The 21,254-nt window shown below is 40.7% G+C and overlaps 1 protein-coding gene across 1 annotated transcript in view; it reads right to left on the minus strand.

The window, feature by feature from the left end:
* The window catches only part of BAIAP3 (BAI1 associated protein 3), a 564,909-nt gene that overhangs the window by 385,298 nt on the left and 158,357 nt on the right, over positions 1-21,254 (minus strand). The window contains exon 2 of the mRNA XM_086940582.1: positions 8,944-9,031. Within this exon, the coding sequence (XP_086796708.1) occupies positions 8,944-9,031 (88 nt within the window). The remainder of the gene's footprint in view (positions 1-8,943; positions 9,032-21,254) is intronic.

Genomic DNA, 21,254 nt, shown 5'->3' on the forward strand with positions numbered 1-21,254 from the left:
TAAATACAATTCTGTGCGCTGAATGCTCTTTAACCCCCTGCCCTACTTAATGATGAGTCAAAACTGCCACTAGACAAAACTCCAGTGTCTGTCCAGCAGGAGCACTGATCACCAGTTTATTGTTGCCTGAAAACTGCAGGACACAAGGAACTCTGCAGCCTGTGCTTTTAAACCCAGGAATTATTCCTAACACAGCACCCCCTAACTCAGCACCAGGTGTGGCTGCACTGTTGCACTGCCCTAAAGCCGGCCCTGAACATGCTCTGACCGCTCAAACCTCGATCAAAGAAGCCATAAGTCATAACTTTGCATTCAGCATCACATATGCAATCCGGCTAATTGATTGAATTTGCATAAATCTCCATAACTAAAGGCTGTTGCTTGCCTAACCACGGATCTTAGAAGCAAAGGCCATATCCCAATTAAAATATCAGTTGTAGTTCTCATAGTTGCTGCTTTAAAACCAGAGAATAAGTGGCTTACTTTCAATGCCATCACAATCAGCATTCAACAAGAATGTAACTTGGTACATGTGATTTGTAATGTTGCTTCAGTTCCACGCCATTTCATCTCAGTACATTTCAACTAAATGCTATTTCAGAGAAACAATTTGGTGAAAACGTTACAAAACGTAAATCAAATTCTGCAGTGCTTCGCATTGTAATGGACATTTCGATACATTCTAGGGTGTTGGAAATCTGTTAATTCCAAAAAGGGTACTGGCTTTATTTGAAGCACTTAATTTTTGTAGATATTTTATTTGCATATTTTTCTGAAATGTTTATTTTCAAATGCCGTTTTTAATAGAATAAGTCTTGATGTGTTCGATTACTAAGAATCATTATAAATATCATTGTAAAAAAAAAAAAATAACCTTGTTGAATTAAATTAAATTGACTCATACTTTGGCACTGTATGAATCAAACAGATCAATTCCATGCCTCCTGGATTAGAATCAGAATCATAATAACTTGATTCGGGCGCAGAATGCAACCATAATAGTACACATTCCGAGATAAAAACATGGAATATATAAAATACTCATTTAACTACAATTTAAAATAACATAACATAAAATCTCATTGAAAAGTAGGATACAGTAAGACAGAAATACATATAGAAAAACATATCAAGAAGAAGAATTTATGGCCCACATGCATCAATATGGGCTTTTGCGATTTCTAATTTGCGAAAAATAGCGATTCGCAAATTAGAAATCGCAAAAGCCTATGCATGAATATTTTTGCATTTCTTATGCAATTCGGTAAAAATCGCTATTTTGACCGAATCGCATAAAAAATGCGATTTTCAAATTGCGAATTCGCAATTCCCATTCATTCCTATGGGCTGAAATGCCCATAGGAATGAATGGGAATTGCGAATTCGCAATTTGAAATCGCAATTCAGCAATGCATCTGTCAAGGCTCAAGCGCAAGTGAACTGCAACAGTGGGCTCTAGCATTTCCACATTGTCTAATAGATTTCGCTTGATTGAAATGTAACATTTTCACATACTTTTGATTTAGACTACCACGGGAGCCTGGCTCCAGAAAAGCGTGAGACAACCTGATCTCTATGAAGGTTTCCTGCACATATTGAATCCCTGGTATAATAAGGCCTTTATTGCATGCAATACAGTCTCTGATATTATCTCTTGTAAGGGCCGCCTCCTCAGTTCTCTAAATAGATAACCATGGAAGTAAGTGGAGAGCTCTAAAACATTTGCCCATATAAGGGAAACCCATCTCTTCATAACAAATGAGAGGGGAGGAGGATAAAGGGACAGAAAGGGCTTTTCTGCAAAAGCAATTTCCCTCCACCTGAATGGCTTTGCAATTTGCAATACCATATCTCAGCCCCATATGTTGAAATGCTGGCGCACTGAGTCGCATTAATCTGTAAAATGGTAGAAATTACCCCCCCCCCCCCCCAGGGGACTGAGGTAAATTAAAGAGGGAGCCACCTACCCAGGGTAGCTTTAGTCTGCGATGTGTAATATTGGGTGACCATGAGCCAGCTGAATCAAACATGACCTAGTGCCAGTGCTTTCTAAAAGGGTTGGCCCAACATCAAAGGTAGAAATCTAGATACGCTTAGCCGCAAGTCATAATAAGGCGCAGAGCTTTTGGTGTCCATCAGTACTGCGCCATTTGCATTTAACACCGCAGGGAGTAAAACTCCATTCGCCTTTGCGACGTCAAGGGTAATGGTGGATAAACAAGAGCTGAGCTCATTGATATATAATATAAACAACATGGGTCGTTTATATTATATATACAGGAGATTTTTATTTTAATAGAAACTTCACCATTGGAGCTGAAATCCTATTCTGGCGTTCATGTTTTCATGCAAATAGGCTAGAAAGTGTACAAGTGCTTCATCCTTTCCCTTAGAAAGGATAAGTTGCTACAGCTTTGACCGATTCATGCAGTCAAGCTCTAATGCTGAAGTCAAATCCATAAATGCAAGATACAATTGTGTTTGTTTGGCTATTGGGTGCTTGCCTATAAATAGATTTAAGTTCAGGCATTGCTTATTGTACCTACACGGTTTGTAAATCCATACTGACAGTTATGTAAGATTGCCTTTCTGTTACCCACTTCTTGATCCTATTATATAAAACTATGCCTAGTAATTTGACAGATGTGTCAATAAGTGAAATGGGACAATAGCAACGAGGCTGTAAACGGTTACCCTTTTTAGGTCTCGCCTAGCAACGCAGAGCATGCGCGGCTCTGAGATCTATTGTTGTCGATTTAGCTTCCAAAGGGGGACAGGAGATGTGCACGCGCCCGGACAGGCGATGTGCATGTGTACGGCTTGCGTTGTTTGAGCACAACGCGCACATGGCGCACTTTCACTTTCCTAGTTAGTTTCAGTGTTGTGCTTTACTTTGTACCCACCCCCCTCGGTTGTTCGTGCACCACGTGCTCATGGCGCGTTTTTTCTCTCCTAGTTGCTGCTTGGAAACTACTGTGTCCTTGGTCCCCCAGGTGCACAAGTCATCATTCGCCCTATCGAATGACCGACGTGATTCTCCTGAGCTTTCTGTCACTCACTGAATATTGACTGTCTTTGCAAAGGTATTTCAAACCCTCTAAAAGAAGTTTATTTCCAACTTTATTTCCAACTTTTTCCACCTTTTAAAGTGATGAAGTTTGTATGCTATGCACTTTCATAAATGATCCACAGTGAGGATTGATATAAGTATATTGTGTACACAAGGTCAATGCTTCTTAAATGTTAAGCGCCATAGAAAGTGAAACGGACTTCTGCGCATGCGCGAGATACTCAGGATCATCTGCTGTAATTTAGCCGCATGTCTCACAATTTTCAGGCAGTATGCTGCTCAGTTACAAATGTGTGTCTAAATATTAGTTGCTTAAAATACTGAAAAGGGAATTTCTAATAATATTTCATGTATGCCTGTCCATGATTCTGACACGTGGTCTTTTTGACACCCTGATAAGCGCACAGCTGTGTGCCAGTTCTTTCGTCCATACCTGCAAGGGATGTCGTGTGCCTGATTAGTTGGTGCAGAGAGCCCTTGTGTGCCGAGCACATGTTAAGAGCACTAACATAACAACAGTTATCACCCTGCCTGCTGACGCAGCTCCCCAAACATGCTTAGTTCATGTGACATTCGTGTTTTTCATTGTGCAAGCCGGTTTTCAGCTAAAGTCACTGCTTACCAGTGTTCTCTAGTCAATGGTGGTGAAACTGGCCATAAACCAGGTGTCAGGACGCCTGCAGGGCCTGTGCACACAATCAAGAGTACATCAAGGTGTGTCAATATTATACATACCACCAAATGACATTGTTTTCTAGATGCGCATCCATGTTAGAATTAAGAAGGGTTCACTTTTATTATGTTATGCGGGTTTCCCTACTATTGAATTTCAGGTATCACTGCATTTTTCTTCACCTGCTAGGTTGTAGCAAATCGGTTTGCACTTCTGGTGAATGACGTTTGGAAATGAAGCCCCTTTGACCCTTGTCACCAGCTGCCGCAGCTTCTGCTCACTCAGGAGAGGCCTCCCGCCTCTGGGGCTGCCCCAGCTGGTAGCTAGCATAGGACCCAGGCTTTTGCAATGCAAAAGTTCTCGCATTTAGGTACTTTTTAGCTATTGGCATTGTAAATGACAATGACTTTTATTTATGTTTTTGGTTTTCAAATGTAAGTGACTGGAAAAATGTCCCCATCTAATCATGGCTGCTTTCTTGCACTATGCCGACCTCCTTTTGTAGCGTCCTTGTCACTTTACTGTAAAATTACCCAGGAACCCCTCTTTTAAAATGGATGAATGCCTCGGCCACTAGGCAGGCCTCTCTCTAGCACCCTACTCCCTCCCACCTATATTTATATGAGCTCTCCTTCTACCTGACTCGGTAAAAAAAAATCTGCAACTGAAAAGAACACATGTTAAGCCTGACCATTTTCCCTCCATTGTCCTGCACCTGGAAGGTTAAACCTTGATAGGTGGCCAGCAGCTGATGCCACCCTGTTCTTCCAGTGCTCAGAGAAGGGCCGTAGATGTGTATTCCAGCTCTGGTGTGTGCGAACTTTGCATAGTTTGCTTTTGCATAGTTACATCTAATTTCAGCTAAATTATTTGTAACTATTATGTGTAATAAATGCAAAATAGTTATTTGGCGCTTTATTTTAACTTGAAATGCATCACAGTGTCCAGTTTTAAGGCAAGGATGCATATCACACTATAAAAAGTGCAAAAAAACAAAAGCACTGCTTCCACCAACTGCTTGCACTTTGTCGTTCATGTTGTTACAGTGAATGGGGTATTTGTGGTACATTTTTGCTGCTGACGTCACATTATTATGCAATGTGGTGTAATAATGTAATTTGGGGAATTTCAAGTAACAAAAGTAATGTAAATTACCAAAATAACGCTAATTAGGAGGGTGTAAGGCAAATTATGCCAGCATAATGCAAATTTGACCCATCGTAGTTCTGGCTTAGGCAGCCTAAAACATATTTTTACAAAGTTATTTTTCCACTAAAGTTATCAGAAATCTGATTTCACTTTTAAAACAGATTTTGAAAATTAAGTAGAACACATTTTGTTTGTTATTTTTCTTGTATTTTCCTAGGTGAAATTAGAAAATAAATATTTTAACTGCACATAGGTCAGTGTTATGCAAACATAGGTCAACCTACACACTGGAATTCTCTTTTTAGATTTCAAATCACTGATAAGAGTACAATTTCTAAATATAGGGTGTGCCACTTTTAAAAAAAAAATATATAAAACACCCTGTCTTTGGGCTGAGTGATTAATTAATACATAAAAACAGATTTTCATGCAAGGAAAGAGCAGGTTTCTTTGCCATGTGTTACTGCGGTGTCTTTAACCTCTAGCTCAGTTAGAGTACAGTCATGCTTTTGGCAACTATATATTTTTTCATATATGTGGATGGGGATATTACACACTGCACAAATTACATTTACGGCCACATGCATCATTGCACCCGTTTGCGATTCCTAAATTGCGAAAATTAAGGAATCGCAATTTAGAAATCGCAAACGGTAATGCATGAACAAATTGCATTTATTTTTGCGATTCGGTATTTTTCCTTAATTGCGATTCACAATTTGCGAATCGCAATTAAGGAAAACCCTTCCCATTGATTCCTATGGGCCAAAAGGCCCATAGGAATGAATGGGAAGGCATTAACATTTTGCGAATTTCAAATTGCGATTCGCAAAATGTGAATGCAATTTCAAGGGTGCCGGGGGGGTCCAAAGAACCCCTCCCTGCACCCCTGAAATGTAACTTTAAATGCAATTTACACACACACATGCCCCAAGGGCATGTGTGGTGTAAATTAAAACTTTCAAAAATGCAATTTGTGCATATTTGAAAGTTTTCGGTAAATTAGCATGAAGTTCAACTTCATGCTAATTTACCACTACCAAATTGCGAACTCGCAAATAAAAAATGATCATGCATTGCATTTAAGAAATCTGAAATTGCGATTTCTTAAATGCAATCGCAATTTTAGAAATTGCAACATGGTTGCGATTCCTAAAATTGCGAAATGCATGATGCATTCCAAATTAGTCAATTGCATTCGCAAACGGCCGAAAATTGCGATTTGCACCGTTTGCGAATGCAATTGACTTTGATGCATGTGGGCCTTAGTTCCTAAGCCATTGGTGCATTTTTATGTGCCATCTCCTACTAACTTACAGAAAAGACAAATAGGCCACATTGTCGGGAGCTAATTTTATCAATGCTATTTTAGGCCCAGAGCACATTCATTGTCAGTCAGGCAGTCAAATTCACTTTATTCGGTTAATTAAAACCATGAAAGCATCCTATAAATGTACAATAAAAAATATCCAAGAAGCGTCATAAAATACAATCCAATTCATCCATATACATATTAAAAAGAAATCTCATCAAGCATCTGTCAGCAGACACGGATTATGATCCTATCCTACTTTCTTCTTTATTCTATCTGCTGTAACAGTGTCACAGTGCACAGAGCCCTAATACCAGGAAAAATAAAGTCAATAAAAGTTGATGCAGGATGACGCGACCATACAGAAAAGGCAGACTTGCTACTCTGTACTGTACAAACCTTACATTGGTTCTGAACGTTATGCTGATCCTAACAGACCCCTCGCTGTTATATCCTATGTTTTCCTTATTTCCTATGTTTTCTCTGTTATCCTCTTCATTGTATGTTCTCCATCATATGGCTGTATCCTAGTGCCTTGGTTGCTAGGTTATTCTGGAATGTTATGCCTCTGATCTTCATTTGAAGACTGATGCTTCTTGGATGAGCACTCTGACTGATCTAGTGCTGTACTTGATGTTCCTGATAAACTTAAATCCTTAAGTTTACTTCCTTCTCCTGTCATCCTTTGGATACAACACTCGCCTCAGCCTTACTCTGAGATTACCTTGACTCTGGTTCAAATGCTGTACTTCTCCTTGGCCTGACTCTAATCTTGTCTATTTATTGTGACCATATGCCAACCACATCTCTTATTGTGACCTTTTTCATACATATTTTCTTGGTATTTTCGTTGTGTGACAAAAGGCACATAGATGATTGCACAAATTGGCAGGATAATATTGACCGTATGAGCTTTAAAAAAAAATCCTGCCCCTCCCCCCTCCGAAACTCTTCTCCCTGTATCTCAAACATACACCAGGAGCCTCATTTATGAAAAGTGACGCACAGCCTCCTAAATGAGGCCCCAGGAGTACAGATCAAAGTTCGGGCACAAAAGATCGCATCTTGGCATCCAATGCCCTCAGGATCAATTGACTCAATTTGTATCCCTCTATATAGTGCCCAGTTTGACCACGTATTTGGATGCTATTGTGGGCATGCTCTTCTAGCCACATATATCAGCCTTTCCATTGCCATTGACACTCTCAAGCAAGGTCAATTATTCTCATCACACCCAAGTATCTACCTCCCTCTTCTCTGACCAGGATCACAGGGCCGAGGTGTGAGGACTGTGACTCCTGATCAAGTGCGGTGCTCAAAATCTGTGCAATTCACTCTACTTTTCTTTACCTACGATTGAATTGGTTACAGTAGCAGGAGGCAGATAGGCTGTATATACACTGCACATGAAGCACTCTGTCATCACAGTAGCAGCACTCAGGATAAATCAGCAAAGCAGGCCTGCCTCCCCCTGCCAAGAAAATCCCATCCGGAATTGTGGCAAACTCAAGAGCAACAAAAAAGAGTTGCCATGCTAGACGAGGGTGTGGAGGAGGGCAGGGAAGTGCAGTAGATCTGGCCTTTTAGCCTCCTTTATAGGCCTAATGTGGAATACACTTAGCACACAACTCTACTGACATTTGAGGAGCTCCATAACGAGGCTCACTGGGCTGTGATATGAAGACCACCAATAGCATCTGTTACCACGCATGCCAAAATCACGTGTAGCTTAACAAAGTAGTTAGTACCACGACTGTATCCTTATCACGAGTTCCATTACAACGCAGACCAAGGCCGCTGATATAAATTCATATTAGATTAATAATTTTTGTGAGCTCCTCAAACACAATAAAGCGCAGTGGGTAAAAAGAGGCGGTTCTTGGCCCGCATACCTCCATGGGTAAAATGCTCAAAAAACATAGGGCCACATTACACATAAAGCACATTTTTATTGATTGCACCAGGCACACCTTTAAAAAGGTGCGCTGGGCGCAAACAGTGAAAATGCACCCTATTATGATAAAGGCGCTGCCCCCAGGGCAGCCGCAAACCTGCACTGCCTTGGGGCATCTCATTCAGGTGAAAAACTGAGCAGCTGCTTTACAGCCGCTCAGTGTTTTCATAGTGCAGGCGGCAACCCACCTGCACTTCTGAAGGGGTTTAGAGATCCCCTTGCAGGCTGGTGCAGCCAATGGTTGCACCCGCCTGCAAGGGGATGTCTGGGGGCCATTGGTCCCACTTTCCCCCTGCCAGAGGGCTGCCATCAGGGGTGCACTGACAGTGTGCCACCTTTTAGATGGTGCACTTTCAGTGCGCCTCCTGACCGCTTCCTTGCCTCTTTGCCCACCTCGGTAATACGGTGCGGCGCAGAGGAAAAAGGGTTCCCTCGCTTGCATGGGATAACTCCCATGAAAATGAGGGAATGCCCCATTGAAGATAGCGCTAGCTCTGTATGTGCGCCAGCACTATTGGTATTACAGAAGGGGCCACACAGCGTCTGCGGACCCTTCTGTGATACAAAAGAACTCCGGGGGTGCAAAGCGGGCACAAACGCCCAATACACCCTAGGGTACTTACTGTAATATGGCCCATAGTCCTTTTGCTGAGGGCAGTACCAGCCTATCAGTGCCCAATGTATTGTTCTATATAAATATATATAAATTGTAAGGAGGGTACTTCTCAAAGACCTTACAGCGGGCAACAAGACTATATTAAAAACCAAAGGTTAACAGAACATACCTCCATTCTTGCACACCGCTGCATTTCGTCTTGTTTTTGAAGAATACATTTCATTTTTTCAAAAAAATCTCCAGCTTCCTTGGCATCCCTAATGACAAAATCAGATTTGATATTAGTACATGTTCAATGTGTGATATATGATATTCAAACAATAGAGAATGCATCGATTCACAAGAAAACAGAAATATATCAGGACTTCAACTTTGCTTAAATACACGGAACAAGAATTGGCAAAGCCAATTAGTGGGGCATCGGCTATCAGCCTTTTGGTTTTCTCAATGCTTGTTTTGTGTTGCCATGTTTTTACCTAACGTTTTTGTTGAGTAAGCCGCCATGCCATCGTCAATCTAAAGAAAATACAAACATTGGCTAAAAGCAAGCTACTTTTTTAGTCTCTAAAAGAACACATTGCCAAAGTAGTACCGTGTATTTAAGGGAACTAACTATGGGGCCTATTACGATGGAGGATTTTCCACATCTTCCGGGCCGGCGGAAGCCACCGCCGGCCTGGAGGATGCGGAAAATCCTCTTCGGACCCACCAAAGACCCACCACCACATTAGGATGGCTGGTGGGTCCTGGTTTCCGTCCGCAGCTTTTCCGCTGCGGTTGGCTTTCAACCGTGGCGGAAAAGCTCTAATATGGTGACGGTGTCTCTCAGACACTGTCAGCCAGATAAGGATGGGATGTGAAAAATGCTTTTCCGCGGCGGCTTTTCCGCGGTGGAAAAGCATGTGTAACTTCACTGCGGGGGCCCGTTGCGGGCCCCCTAGGTGAAGGGGGGGTGTACTATGGTACCCCCCTGCATTTGTATGCGGAAAGCGGCAGGTACCGCGCGGTGCCTGCCTCTTTCTGCATACAAATACAACACCTGTATTTTTAACATTGCTGCGGGTGCAGTTTGAAGCCGCACCCGTCGCAATGTTAAAAATAGAGGATGTGACCGCCAGGGTGGCGGTCACATCCTAAACGCACAGGAGGGAATGCCGCAGCCCATGCGGTCGTTCTCTCCTCCTCAGTGATCGCGGGCGGACACAAGTCCGTCCGCGATCATAATCAGCCCCTAAGTGTGGATGTACTCCTCGTGAGAGGGCATATAGATGCTGTCACTCACAATGAAGATAGCCAATAAAATAAGTGGGCTGAACCACTGACGCATACTCCCATATCGCCTATTCCCTGCAACTATGTAATTGTATTTTTGGTTACTGTATATTTGTTATTTTCAGAAACATATATGGGATGCAGGTACCCAATGTCGTTAATTAATAGTAACCCTATTCCAACACTCAACAGACACATTTCTCAGAAGATTATGGGATTATATGTTGTATCTTTTATTCCCTATTTCTGTCAGTATTGCTGTTCTTGCACATCAAGGAAAAGAGGAACCCAATCTGACAGCCACCAAGTGTTTCTCCCCTTATTAGCGCGCAGGCCTGGGGGGTTTTCAAGGCTGAAATAATGAGTTTCTTGACCTTAACTAATCCAGTAGGTCTAATTATGTGTGAAAAACGAGCGCCAAAAGTGAAATTATGAGCAAAGATGTCTGGTCAAGCAGATAATAAAAATGAGAAACTTTCGTAAGTAAGGACATTCATCAGTGCCTTCGAAGAAGAAGGAGTTCAAAAAGACAACAAGTATTTGCAATGCAATAGGTCTCGCATTTGCGAGAGTTTAAGCTATTGGCATTGTAAAAGACAATGCCTTTTATTTATCTGTTTTCAAAACCAACACATAAATAAATGGCATTCTCATTTACAATGCCAATAGCTCGAACTCTCGCAAAATGCGAGACCTATTGCATTGCAAATGCTTGTTTCCACATCCCGTGGAATGATTTCTAAAGTGCACCTTTGGTAATTATCCTGCTGCAGGTGTATAGCGCTGCTATGTCCATCCCACTCTATGTGGAATAGGACCCCACTCCCTTCAGATGAACGTTGTACATTTTGCCCCAGATAATGCACTCAGCTCAATGATGTATCCCAAAATGGCGTCCCAGCATCCGATAAACCTTTGGAGGCTCAATCTTTTCCATCCAGACAGCAATGTATTGAAAGTTGCTTTCTGTTTGCATAAGCAAATGTCCATGACAACCTGCTCTTTGAGGTCTCCCAAAACACTTGAGCTTGAAGCCCTTTTATTCGCGAAGGCACCTAATTCAATCACTGACCCTACAAACGATCAGTTTGTTGATTAGATGAGTGTGGATCTGAAAATATCACCAAGGCGCACACTGAGCTCATGAATGCACACCAGACAAAATGGTGCATGATGTGGTCCCTCACATTTGAATATGTGTTTCTTGGTTGCTGTGGCATGATTGGAGCACATCTCTGGTTCTCGGGCAAATGACCTACACACACACACACACACATACAGCCCACCTCCCAGACCTTCAAACATGCATGACCACCTTGTGACACGCAAGTGCCAAAGTGAGTTTCTGTAATGCTCGCCTTTAGCATAGCTTCCCTGTAAGCTATGCAGCTGCAATTTACTAGTGTGCTCTTCTAATATATAGTAAAGATTAAAAAAAGAGTTTTGTAGGTCCTTGGCCCATAAACCGGCTAAAAACCGTGAAATACCACCAATCATCTGCACATTTGCATTAGACCAAGCCAACACCCTATGAAAACTGATGTAGTGCAGAATTCACTTTTTCATTTGTAGGGGTGCTTCATAATCGCGAAAAATCCACACCTGCATATATTCTTCCATTGTATTAACATTGGACAGTAAACATGAACTGAATAACGTGAATTGTGGTGAATTAGGGACAGTTCAAAATAAACGTGGAGAGATTAACGGTGAAACTGGAGGTGACCGGCTGAAAACATTAACGTGTATTTGTGTGTGCTGCTGACAATTATTCACGTATTTGATGTGCTTATGTACCGTGTTCAATTAAGAAGTGCTCAGTACAGAATGTTCATTTTATATGTAATCTCATAATGCCTGTCTGCTATTTTCTTATGTTGGCCAATTTCTGTAGACCTTAAATGCATTTTCCCCTGGAAGCTCTTGCATTAGATTTATTAGTCGAATTTCATGTGCATGTTGGATATGTTCTTTCTCATGTTTCTGTTGGAATATATGATGTTACAAAGCAAACAATTACAATGCATGCCTTTACAACGCAGTTTTTACATTGCAGCTACCATTACATCGCATGATTTCACAACGCATGCCATTACAACACATTTTTTAAAACTACCATTACAACGCATTCCATTACAATGCATACCATTACAACGAATACTATTACAACGCATAATACTTTTAGGGCAACAGTAGGGTAAGTGTTGGGTAAGTGTTGGATAGTGTAGTGCTAAAAATTACTATTTCCACTCCAATGAGTGCAGCAGTAGGGTAAGTGTTGGATAGTGTAGGGGTAAAAAATTAGATCCCCACTCCAGTGAGTGCAACAGTAGGGAAAGTGTTGGATAGTTGGATAGTGTAGGGGTACAAATTACTATTCCCATCTACCCCAAAACCCATACCCGCCCTAAAACTAAAAAATCTCTATTACTTACCTTATAATGCGTTGTAATGGTATGCGTTGTAATGGCATGCGTTGTAGTGACATGCATTGTAATGGCATGCGTTTTAATAGTATGCGATGTAAAGGCAGTTGCATTGTAACAGTTGCGTTGTAAAAGCAGTGTGATGTAATGACTGTTTTATAATGGATGTTTCCCTTCTGTTGCAGGTGGAAGAATTATCCTTGTTAGTTAGAATAATGTCTTTGTTTTTGGAGTTAGGTGTAGGAAGAAGAGGGTACATTGAGCGCTGATATTGATAGTGGAGAACTGTTGTACTTTTTCATCGGAACAAGCTTGGAAATCAAGGTCATCTTGCCAAGCTTGGGAGAATCGCTGTCTGGTGGAAAGTTGCCTATGAGGTTGTGTCCTGACTGGATGGCGTGATTCACAAAGTACCCTGGGATACTATCTGTGGTATTGATGTATCGTAACTAGAGAAAGTGTCCGGCGACTTCTGCCTTGCCTTGAGAGAGAGAGAGAGCATCTTAGAACGAGCTCTGTAGCTTTATGCTAAATGATCCAACTAATGTGGGGAGACTTCTTAGGAAGGCTTCACACGCTGACACCTTAACTGATCTTGCCTTGGGAAAGGCTAAGTAGTGCTCTATATTCACGAACTTCCAATGAAGGGAAATCTGGATGCGTGCTCTGTATTTTTCTTTATCCTGATTCTCAAAATAATAATTTCGTGCATGTTGCACCGCCTTAACTTCATCTGTAGATTTGACTCTTTATTGGTTCCAATGAATTTCTACACCCTCACTTTGAGGTGCCTGTATGTCCAGTTATTCTTCGCTTTGTAATAAACCAACTAAACTTAATTGGAAGTCTGTGATACTTCAGAGTCATAGTAAATTGAAACTGAAATAATTGATCTGCTAACGATTTCTAACCCCCCATAATTTCATGCTCATCTACTTTTTCAGTCATATGACATAATATGTACCCTTCTTATCCCTCTCTTCCCCTTCCTCCTTCCTTCCCTGTTCTTATTTTTCTTTCACTCTGATTGATTGTTCTTTTATGCTGATTTATTAGTCCATTATTACCTCTTCATATTTTATGTTGATCAATTGATTGGATGTTATTGCTATGTAATGCCTCTTTTTTGTAGTGTCTTTTTATGTCACTCTCTTTTGAAACTTCAATAAAATTATTCTGAACTAAAAAAGAACCATGGACTCGAGGTTCCAGAGCGGACCTAGAACGTTGAACCTGGCTCCTTCAAAATCAATGCCAAAGATGAGCTTTGATGGGCGCACTTTGTCAGTGATGTTCCTTTGAACATCTGCATTGGCTTTAACACTGCAAGACTAGTGTAGAATTGACAGCTCGCCTATGGTGGCCTTGTCTTGCTTGCCTATGGTGACCTTGTCTCGTCGCCTATTGTGACCATGTCTCGCTCGCCTATAGTGACCTTACCTATGGCCATGTTCCATGTTTGGACCATTAAAATGGTGTCTTAGAGAAACTTCTGAGGCGATGGATTTCCGTTACAGCGACAAGTACCCCTTAGTCACACATTGTGAAAATATACAGTTGATTCACCTAACCAGGCTAGCGATGCTAGCCTACCTTAAATACCTTAAAATACCACAAGCACCCTCTATACAAACATCCCTCACACCTAATACTGTTGCTGTTCAGAAAAGCACCTAGAAGCAATTCAATTACATTGTGTGCGCCTTACAAACAACATTCATGGACATACCAGGCGTTATGACCCACTAGCCAAAAATCGTGACAAGCTAGAGTTGACCTCACCCTCCCTGCCTGCAATGAATGAAGCAGTGCATGTCCACAGACCTACAAGACAGACCAAGTGGATATAGGCACAGGAAGACCGTGGTTGCTAAAAAAACACACTAAGTGCAACACGGAAGGCGTTATATACATGATAACGTGCCCCTGTTCACTTAGGTATGTTGGTCACACCACTCGGAAAATGAAAGTTCGAATCAGCGAACATAAGAGTATTATCAGGCGCCAGAAACAGTCCACATGCCTTACTAATCATTTCCTCTCTATTAAACATCAGGCAGAAGACTTGCGGTGGGTGATACTAGAGCACCCGTATATTCCACCACACATCAGTGATGTCTCGAAATTTCTATTCGTGAAAGAACAGAAGTGGATTTTCAAGCTTCAGTGTGATGTCCGGGGTCTGAATGATGCTATCCCCTGGGTCTCCTTGTAGCCTAATTATACATGTCATCACGCTACATGACATTAGTAAATGATACATGGTCTCTTGCATGTCCTGATATCTTGTCTATTATGATGACAACCATTATTAGTCAATGACACATGGCCGCATTTTGCCATCAGATTGCTTTCATGTCTCCCATTCATTTTGTTGACAACTGTGCTATCTTGATTACACTTACATACCTATGCATCTTTTATATCAATGCTGCTGTACATGTAAAGCTGTGACAGTAGCGTGTAGTAATTTTCCTAACAGTAGTGACTTTCAAGCGATCTCCATGTGCACTGTGCACATGCGCGCAACTATTATGCAAACCTGGGTTTCAGACGTTTTTAATGGCAGGGATATACAAGATTCTTACACATAAGGAGGGATTTTCCAGTGGTCCCGATCCTCTATTCTTTGTAAGAACTGTACTTTAAATTGCGAAATTGGCAGTTCAGTGTCGCGCACAGCCCGCGCGTTTCAATTCCGATTTTTCAACAAAATATTAGCTCAGTGTCGCGCATGTGCATTACAGTTGAGTTCTCTCAAAACAATCTACAGAGCGTGCGTGCTGGTAACTATGCGCGCGCGAGTCATCCCTCGCTACACAATTCATTGAACATGCGCATTGGGATCAAATAAGAGAGTAGTGCGTACCAGTTATGATTGAAGGAGCATGCGCCTTAAGCGAAACGGCAATCCTGATACTAATTGGCCGCTCTCAATAGATAATTACACCAATGAGTAACGGTATAAAAACGCAGTGGGCTGTCCGGTGGGTACCTCCACTTCCTCTTGGATGATCGAGAGAGGTACCGACGGACAGGGGAGTTTCCTCTGGGTTCATTAATTTTGCTTCTTGAGCACTCTCTAGATAGAGAATAGTTCTCTTTATCAGTCAGAGTACCTTTTGGCCCTATATTGTTTGCTTTGGCATTCCAATATCGGTTTGCCTCCCCCCCCCTCTTATATACATTACCTCTCACTTCCTGGTGAGATAACACAGGACAAGAGGGTTGTTACCTTTGCCATAACTGAATCATATCTGGCAAAGTAACTTAACAATTTGCTATCTGTTAAAGTTAAAACAAGACAAGAGAGGTGTTACTTTTTGCCATAATTATATTATTTGTGGCATAGTAACTCAACAAATTCCTATTGAGTGATAATTGTGATACTGGCCTATCTTGGGCACAGTCCGTTCATGGTCTGATGGTGTGGTGTCCATTACTTTGTGAACTAGGTTTTATGCAAAGCCAGTGAGCTGGACACATTGTATGATCTAAATTTGTGTCCTCTTTCTTTGCATGATAGAGCGGGGCCTCAATTTCCCGAGTAGGTTGCCGGGTGAGGTGAGGTCTTCTCCCACATAAAGCTGGGTGAGTATCTCAGTGGAGGTTACTACTCCACTGAGAGAAAGACACAATACTCTTCAAATGTTGCTAAGTATAATGTTCTTATGTCTGTGTGTTGTTTGTATGGATTCTTTGTGTTTTAAGTGGCTATATATATATATATATGTTGTAAGTCCTCTTTCTTTGTGTTCTGACAGGAAAGGAAATTTATGTCTCAAGGATACATTGGGGCTCCAAGGTCCAGTGAGACTCCTGTTTTGTAAAGTATTCATTTATTTATTTTTCACACTTTTCACTTCACTATGTTTAAATGCAGTAGCTATTCCATCTTTTGGTCCTGAAGAAAGCCAGATAACTGTTCCAATAGGCTGAAACATGTCGACCGTCTTGCACAGCGCCACTCTGTAGTTATTAATTTCCACTACAGGGCGTGGTTTTTAATTTTGACACTTGGACAATCTCCATTAAACATATTTTTTGTCTAAGTAGTTAATTTTAACTTCACTTTCACAAGAGCACTGCACTTCATTTTTTCCACTCTCTGAGCATTATTTTGGCTAGAGTTTCTCAACATCAACATCCGCACCGTCACTTGATGGTTTGGGCGGTAGTTGGATTGAGTACCAACTCCCATATGATGATACTCCACCAATAAGGGTGGTCGGATGGGAATTTCTCAGCCTGATATGACTCATAATGTATGGTATGTCGCCTCTTCTTTCCTGAGTCTTTCTGAGCAACAACACACATTTTTTGACCGGGCATCTCTAATTCGTCGTTTGTTGCATCTCACAAATCACCTAGAAGCAATTTAATTACTTGTGTGCACTTTCCAACAAAGTTAACTGGGATATTCCAGCCATGATGGCACTGAGTGACTAATTAATAAATGCATGCCAGGAATCTGTGCTCTACCTCATGGTGATGGTTGGAATCGCTGTGGGTCACTCAGCCTTTCATCCTTCCCAAGGTTGATAAAAGGAGTATGATTTTGTTGGGTAACAACAGACATACTTCCTGCTCTGAAGAACTGATACTGTCTGCAATGTTGAAACTCACTGGAGCAACTACACACCGGGGTCAAATAAGGGAGGGGTGGTGCTGAAGGGTATGCCGACCCTTGGCCTTCCCACAAGTCCTACTTTGATAAGCACATCTGTAAACACTTATACACATGCAGCTAATTATGTTCGTTATAGCTTCCTTAATTAGGACAACTCTGCAAGTGTAGCAGCATGCAGGGTGGAGCTAGCTTGATAGTCTTCCCCCATCATTTAGATGCACGCAGAGTGATAAAACACACAGAAACACGAAAATAATGGCCACAAAAGTTATTTTGGGACACAAGTCTTGCCAGGCATGCTTCAAACTACTGATAACCATGAGTTATGCAAATGTGAATATGCAGAAAAGTTACAATACCTCAACCCGGTTAGTGTTTACTTACGAATAAATGCACTGGGGTTAAATGCGTACATAATTTATTGGTAAAATAGAGAAAAGTGCCAGGAAAAAATAAATATGTGTTGGTGTAAACGGGTTATATTCTTTCACCACATGTATAAAAAGACGTGTGCGCTCGTATAAAAAATAGAAAAGTCACACTGTAGTTAAACATTGGAATCATTGTTAGCATGCTTTTTTACATATAAAGATAAAGTGAAATCCAATTAAGAAGATGACACAAAGTTTACCACTGGCAATCGAACTTGTTTCTTAACCTAACAAGCGCTTTCTTCTTGCTATTAAATCGCATTTGTTGTTTTTGCCCCTTCCTCTGAAGAGGTAGGAGGGGCCATACAGTATGATGGCCGAACAAAATGTTCCCTGAGTTAAATCGCCAGAAGCAGAGCTAAGCACAGACAGGAGGTACAGTTACAGAGATGCATCAATAACAACGCTGCATTTCTGATTGATGCAGGCGAAAGCCAATAGCAATCGCTGGGTGTGCCACAGTCCAAGAATAGGATACAATAGGTCTTGCAGACAGCGCAAGTGCTGTCAAAGGCTCAACCTAAAAATGGGCTGTTCCAAATTAGGGAGGAAGGAGATTTTTGAGGAGTAAAGCTCCACGTAGGTAATTGGTACACCACGGAGAATAGATACAATTTACCATGCCCGTGAAAGGAAGTTTTTCAGGTGGTGTGCGGTATTTTGAGAAGGCAGAACGGCACGAGGCGCAGCCGTCTCCTTAGACAGACGTTAAAGGTACGGTCTGGAAGCCTTATATAGCCAGAGTCAGGTTTCATAAACCTAATAGTGGATGCAAATGTGGCACTTTACACGGAAACGGGTGCACATTCTCACTCCTGTTACCGGAAATTGGAAGGCAACAGAGAATGAAGATAAGAGCGAAGAGGTTGGCCATATTAGAGTGGCCTAAATGATGAAGATACCCCGTTATTATTTCGTACATAAGAGGGGTGAGGCCCGATGTCAACTACAAGCTGATGTAATTTAGTCCCAATGATGAGTGGAATTGATAGGCTGTTCCTCGACCTCATAGAATCATTCTGCAGTGAAATGTCCCATTATTCTTGCACTAACACATACTTATTACGACTTAGCTTAGTGCATATAAAGATAAGGACGTTTCTATAATGCTTTTGAAGCATGAGCATTTCTTATTTAAGAGAGATAACCAGGAGTGAAAGGTGTAGTAGGTTTACTGCAAATTTTCTCCAGAAACTTCATTTGCTGTTACTTTTTGAGCTTTTACCTCATAAAACTGATATTTACAACATTGACATTATTAATAAAATGGACAAATAATAAAACAATTTTCTCTTTTTAAGGAGAAGATATCATCATGTAAAGATTTGCTATTATTTAAAAAGAACGTTATATAATTGTGCGGTTAAGTATTCTGGGAAAACCTAAAAAGTTTGGAGTGGAGTATGACTGAAGCTGGGATGGCCCTATCTCTATTCCCGGTTCGGAGTGGTATTGAGTGAGTAAACAGGACATAGTTTGATAGCTAGTGTTTAATTAATAGTTGTAAATTGTTGTGCCATATGAAAATGCTAATATAAATAAATAGATGAATGAATAAACAAATTCATTATCAGAGCATTTAAGTGGCAGATATCATCCCAGTCTACTTCCTCTCTTCAAGAAAATCCTGTCTAAGAGACATCTGTTAACAAAGACCATAGCCATTGGATTGTTGGTAATTGGCCATTTACAACCTTGTCAAGTGGGCCATATTCCTGTCTTCATTAGGTCTAGAGCTAGGGAGAGAAGCACAGTCTGTTTTCCCACCCTCTTATTAAGTATGATATTTACTATTATCTGTGCATTGCCGCAGGCCTGGTAGTTGCAGGTAAGCTCTATATGGTGGAGTCTGACAACACCAGAATGACTCATTACAAATGCATTAAAAAATGTCTCGGCGAACATCTTGGTATTCATTTTGATAAAAGATATCGGACTGCAGAATAACCATCTAAGTCTTTGTCCTTCTTTGGAATGACCATCATATATGAGATAAAGTACTCCCTGCCATACAGTATAAGGATATTGCAAGTCATCGAGAAGTTCTGTGACCATACTGAAGAACGTAGTTGAAGGACAAGTTCTTTTATAAGGTCCGGTAACTACGGGTTGATTTGCAATATATTTTTAAAGTATGGCAGGTGAAATTCTATTCCTATTGATACACGGTCACATCATCAATGTTCCCACAAATTGCTTAAATACTTGATATCTTGCCCACTTATGAAGAATTTAAGTAGAACCTGTAGAGTGAAATTAGACACACCAAAAATCATTTAGGGCCATATGTATCAAGCAAATTCGCATTCGCAAACGCCTAAATTCGCAGAATTTCAGGGTTTGCGAATGCAAATTTGCTAAATGGTATGTATTAAGAAAATATGGTGCAAAATAAGGAATCGTGAACTTTGAGATTCCTTATTTTGCTAATTGCATTTAAGGAATCGCACATTTTGCGATTCTTTAAATACAAGGTATGAAGCAAAAATAATTAGCAAATTGTCCTTAAGAAATCGCAAATTACCACCAACTTTAAGTTGATGGTAAATTGCGAATTCCTTGAAAAATGCACATTTTTGCATTTTTCAAAGTTCCATGTGACGCATATACATGCCCTTAGGGCATGTATGTGCGCCACATGTGCACCCATGCTTATTTCAGGGGTGCAACAGGGTGTCCTTTGGACACCCATACACTCTTGAAATTATTCTCAATTTGCGATTCTCAAATTTCGAATCGCAAATTGTGAATAACTTCCCATTCTTTCCCATGGGCCTCCTGACCCATAGAAATGAATGGGAAAGTATTCCTTAATTGCGATTCGCAGTTTTCTAATCGCAATTAAGGAATAATAAGAATTCGCAAAAAAAATGCGAATTTGTACATACATCCCAATGTGCGATTCTGAAATAGCGATTTCTAAAAAATCGCTATTTTAGAATCGCAAATCAGGTTGATGATACACATGGCCCTTGGTAACTTGTTACAACATGGACCCATCATTGAAAGTCTGTGAGCTTTAGAGCCCAGTACTTTAGTGATCTAATTTCTGTTTTCATAAAATACTTGATTGAGTCATCTTGTGGTGTGCCTGGCCTTATTTGTTTGTGTAAGATTTAGATGACCATTAATTGCTGCCAATCTGTCATTCCTTGTACCCTTTATTCAATGTCATCTCTAGATTGATCTATGTGAACAGGTACAATAGTTTCAAGTTTGTCTCCGTTATCACCAGCTTTAGTTTTACAACTGGCATATATCCCATTTACTGCCTTAAAGGACTCCCTGCTTTGTTATTTATTTGATGGGTTATTGTAACAGAAACATGTAAGCAATTAATTAAGAAAATAGCTCTAAGGTTGCAAATAAAACTACAGCATGTTAGCTGTAATTCCTGCACCCGGGGGATGATCTCCCGGTTTCCTGTATGGTATTAAACTAAAATGATCTAAAGGGAATGCATTCATCCCTTGTCTCTACGAACGATAGAGACTTTGAGTAATAATTGTCTAGCATTTAGACTTAAAAACAGATTCCAATTTGCAAAGGATTTCATTAATTCATTCAAAAAATCTTTATTCGACTCAAAGAATCATCAAAGCATTTCTTAAATATTTTAAAACACATAATACATAATTTCCTAAGATATGTACATTAAGAACTATCCTCATCAATGTATATAATGGAGTATATTTATACAGATGGAGGTTTTAAATTTGTC

The sequence above is a fragment of the Lissotriton vulgaris genome, chromosome 10 (assembly GCF_964263255.1).
Source record: "Lissotriton vulgaris chromosome 10, aLisVul1.2, whole genome shotgun sequence".
Lineage (NCBI taxonomy): Eukaryota > Metazoa > Chordata > Amphibia > Caudata > Salamandridae > Lissotriton > Lissotriton vulgaris.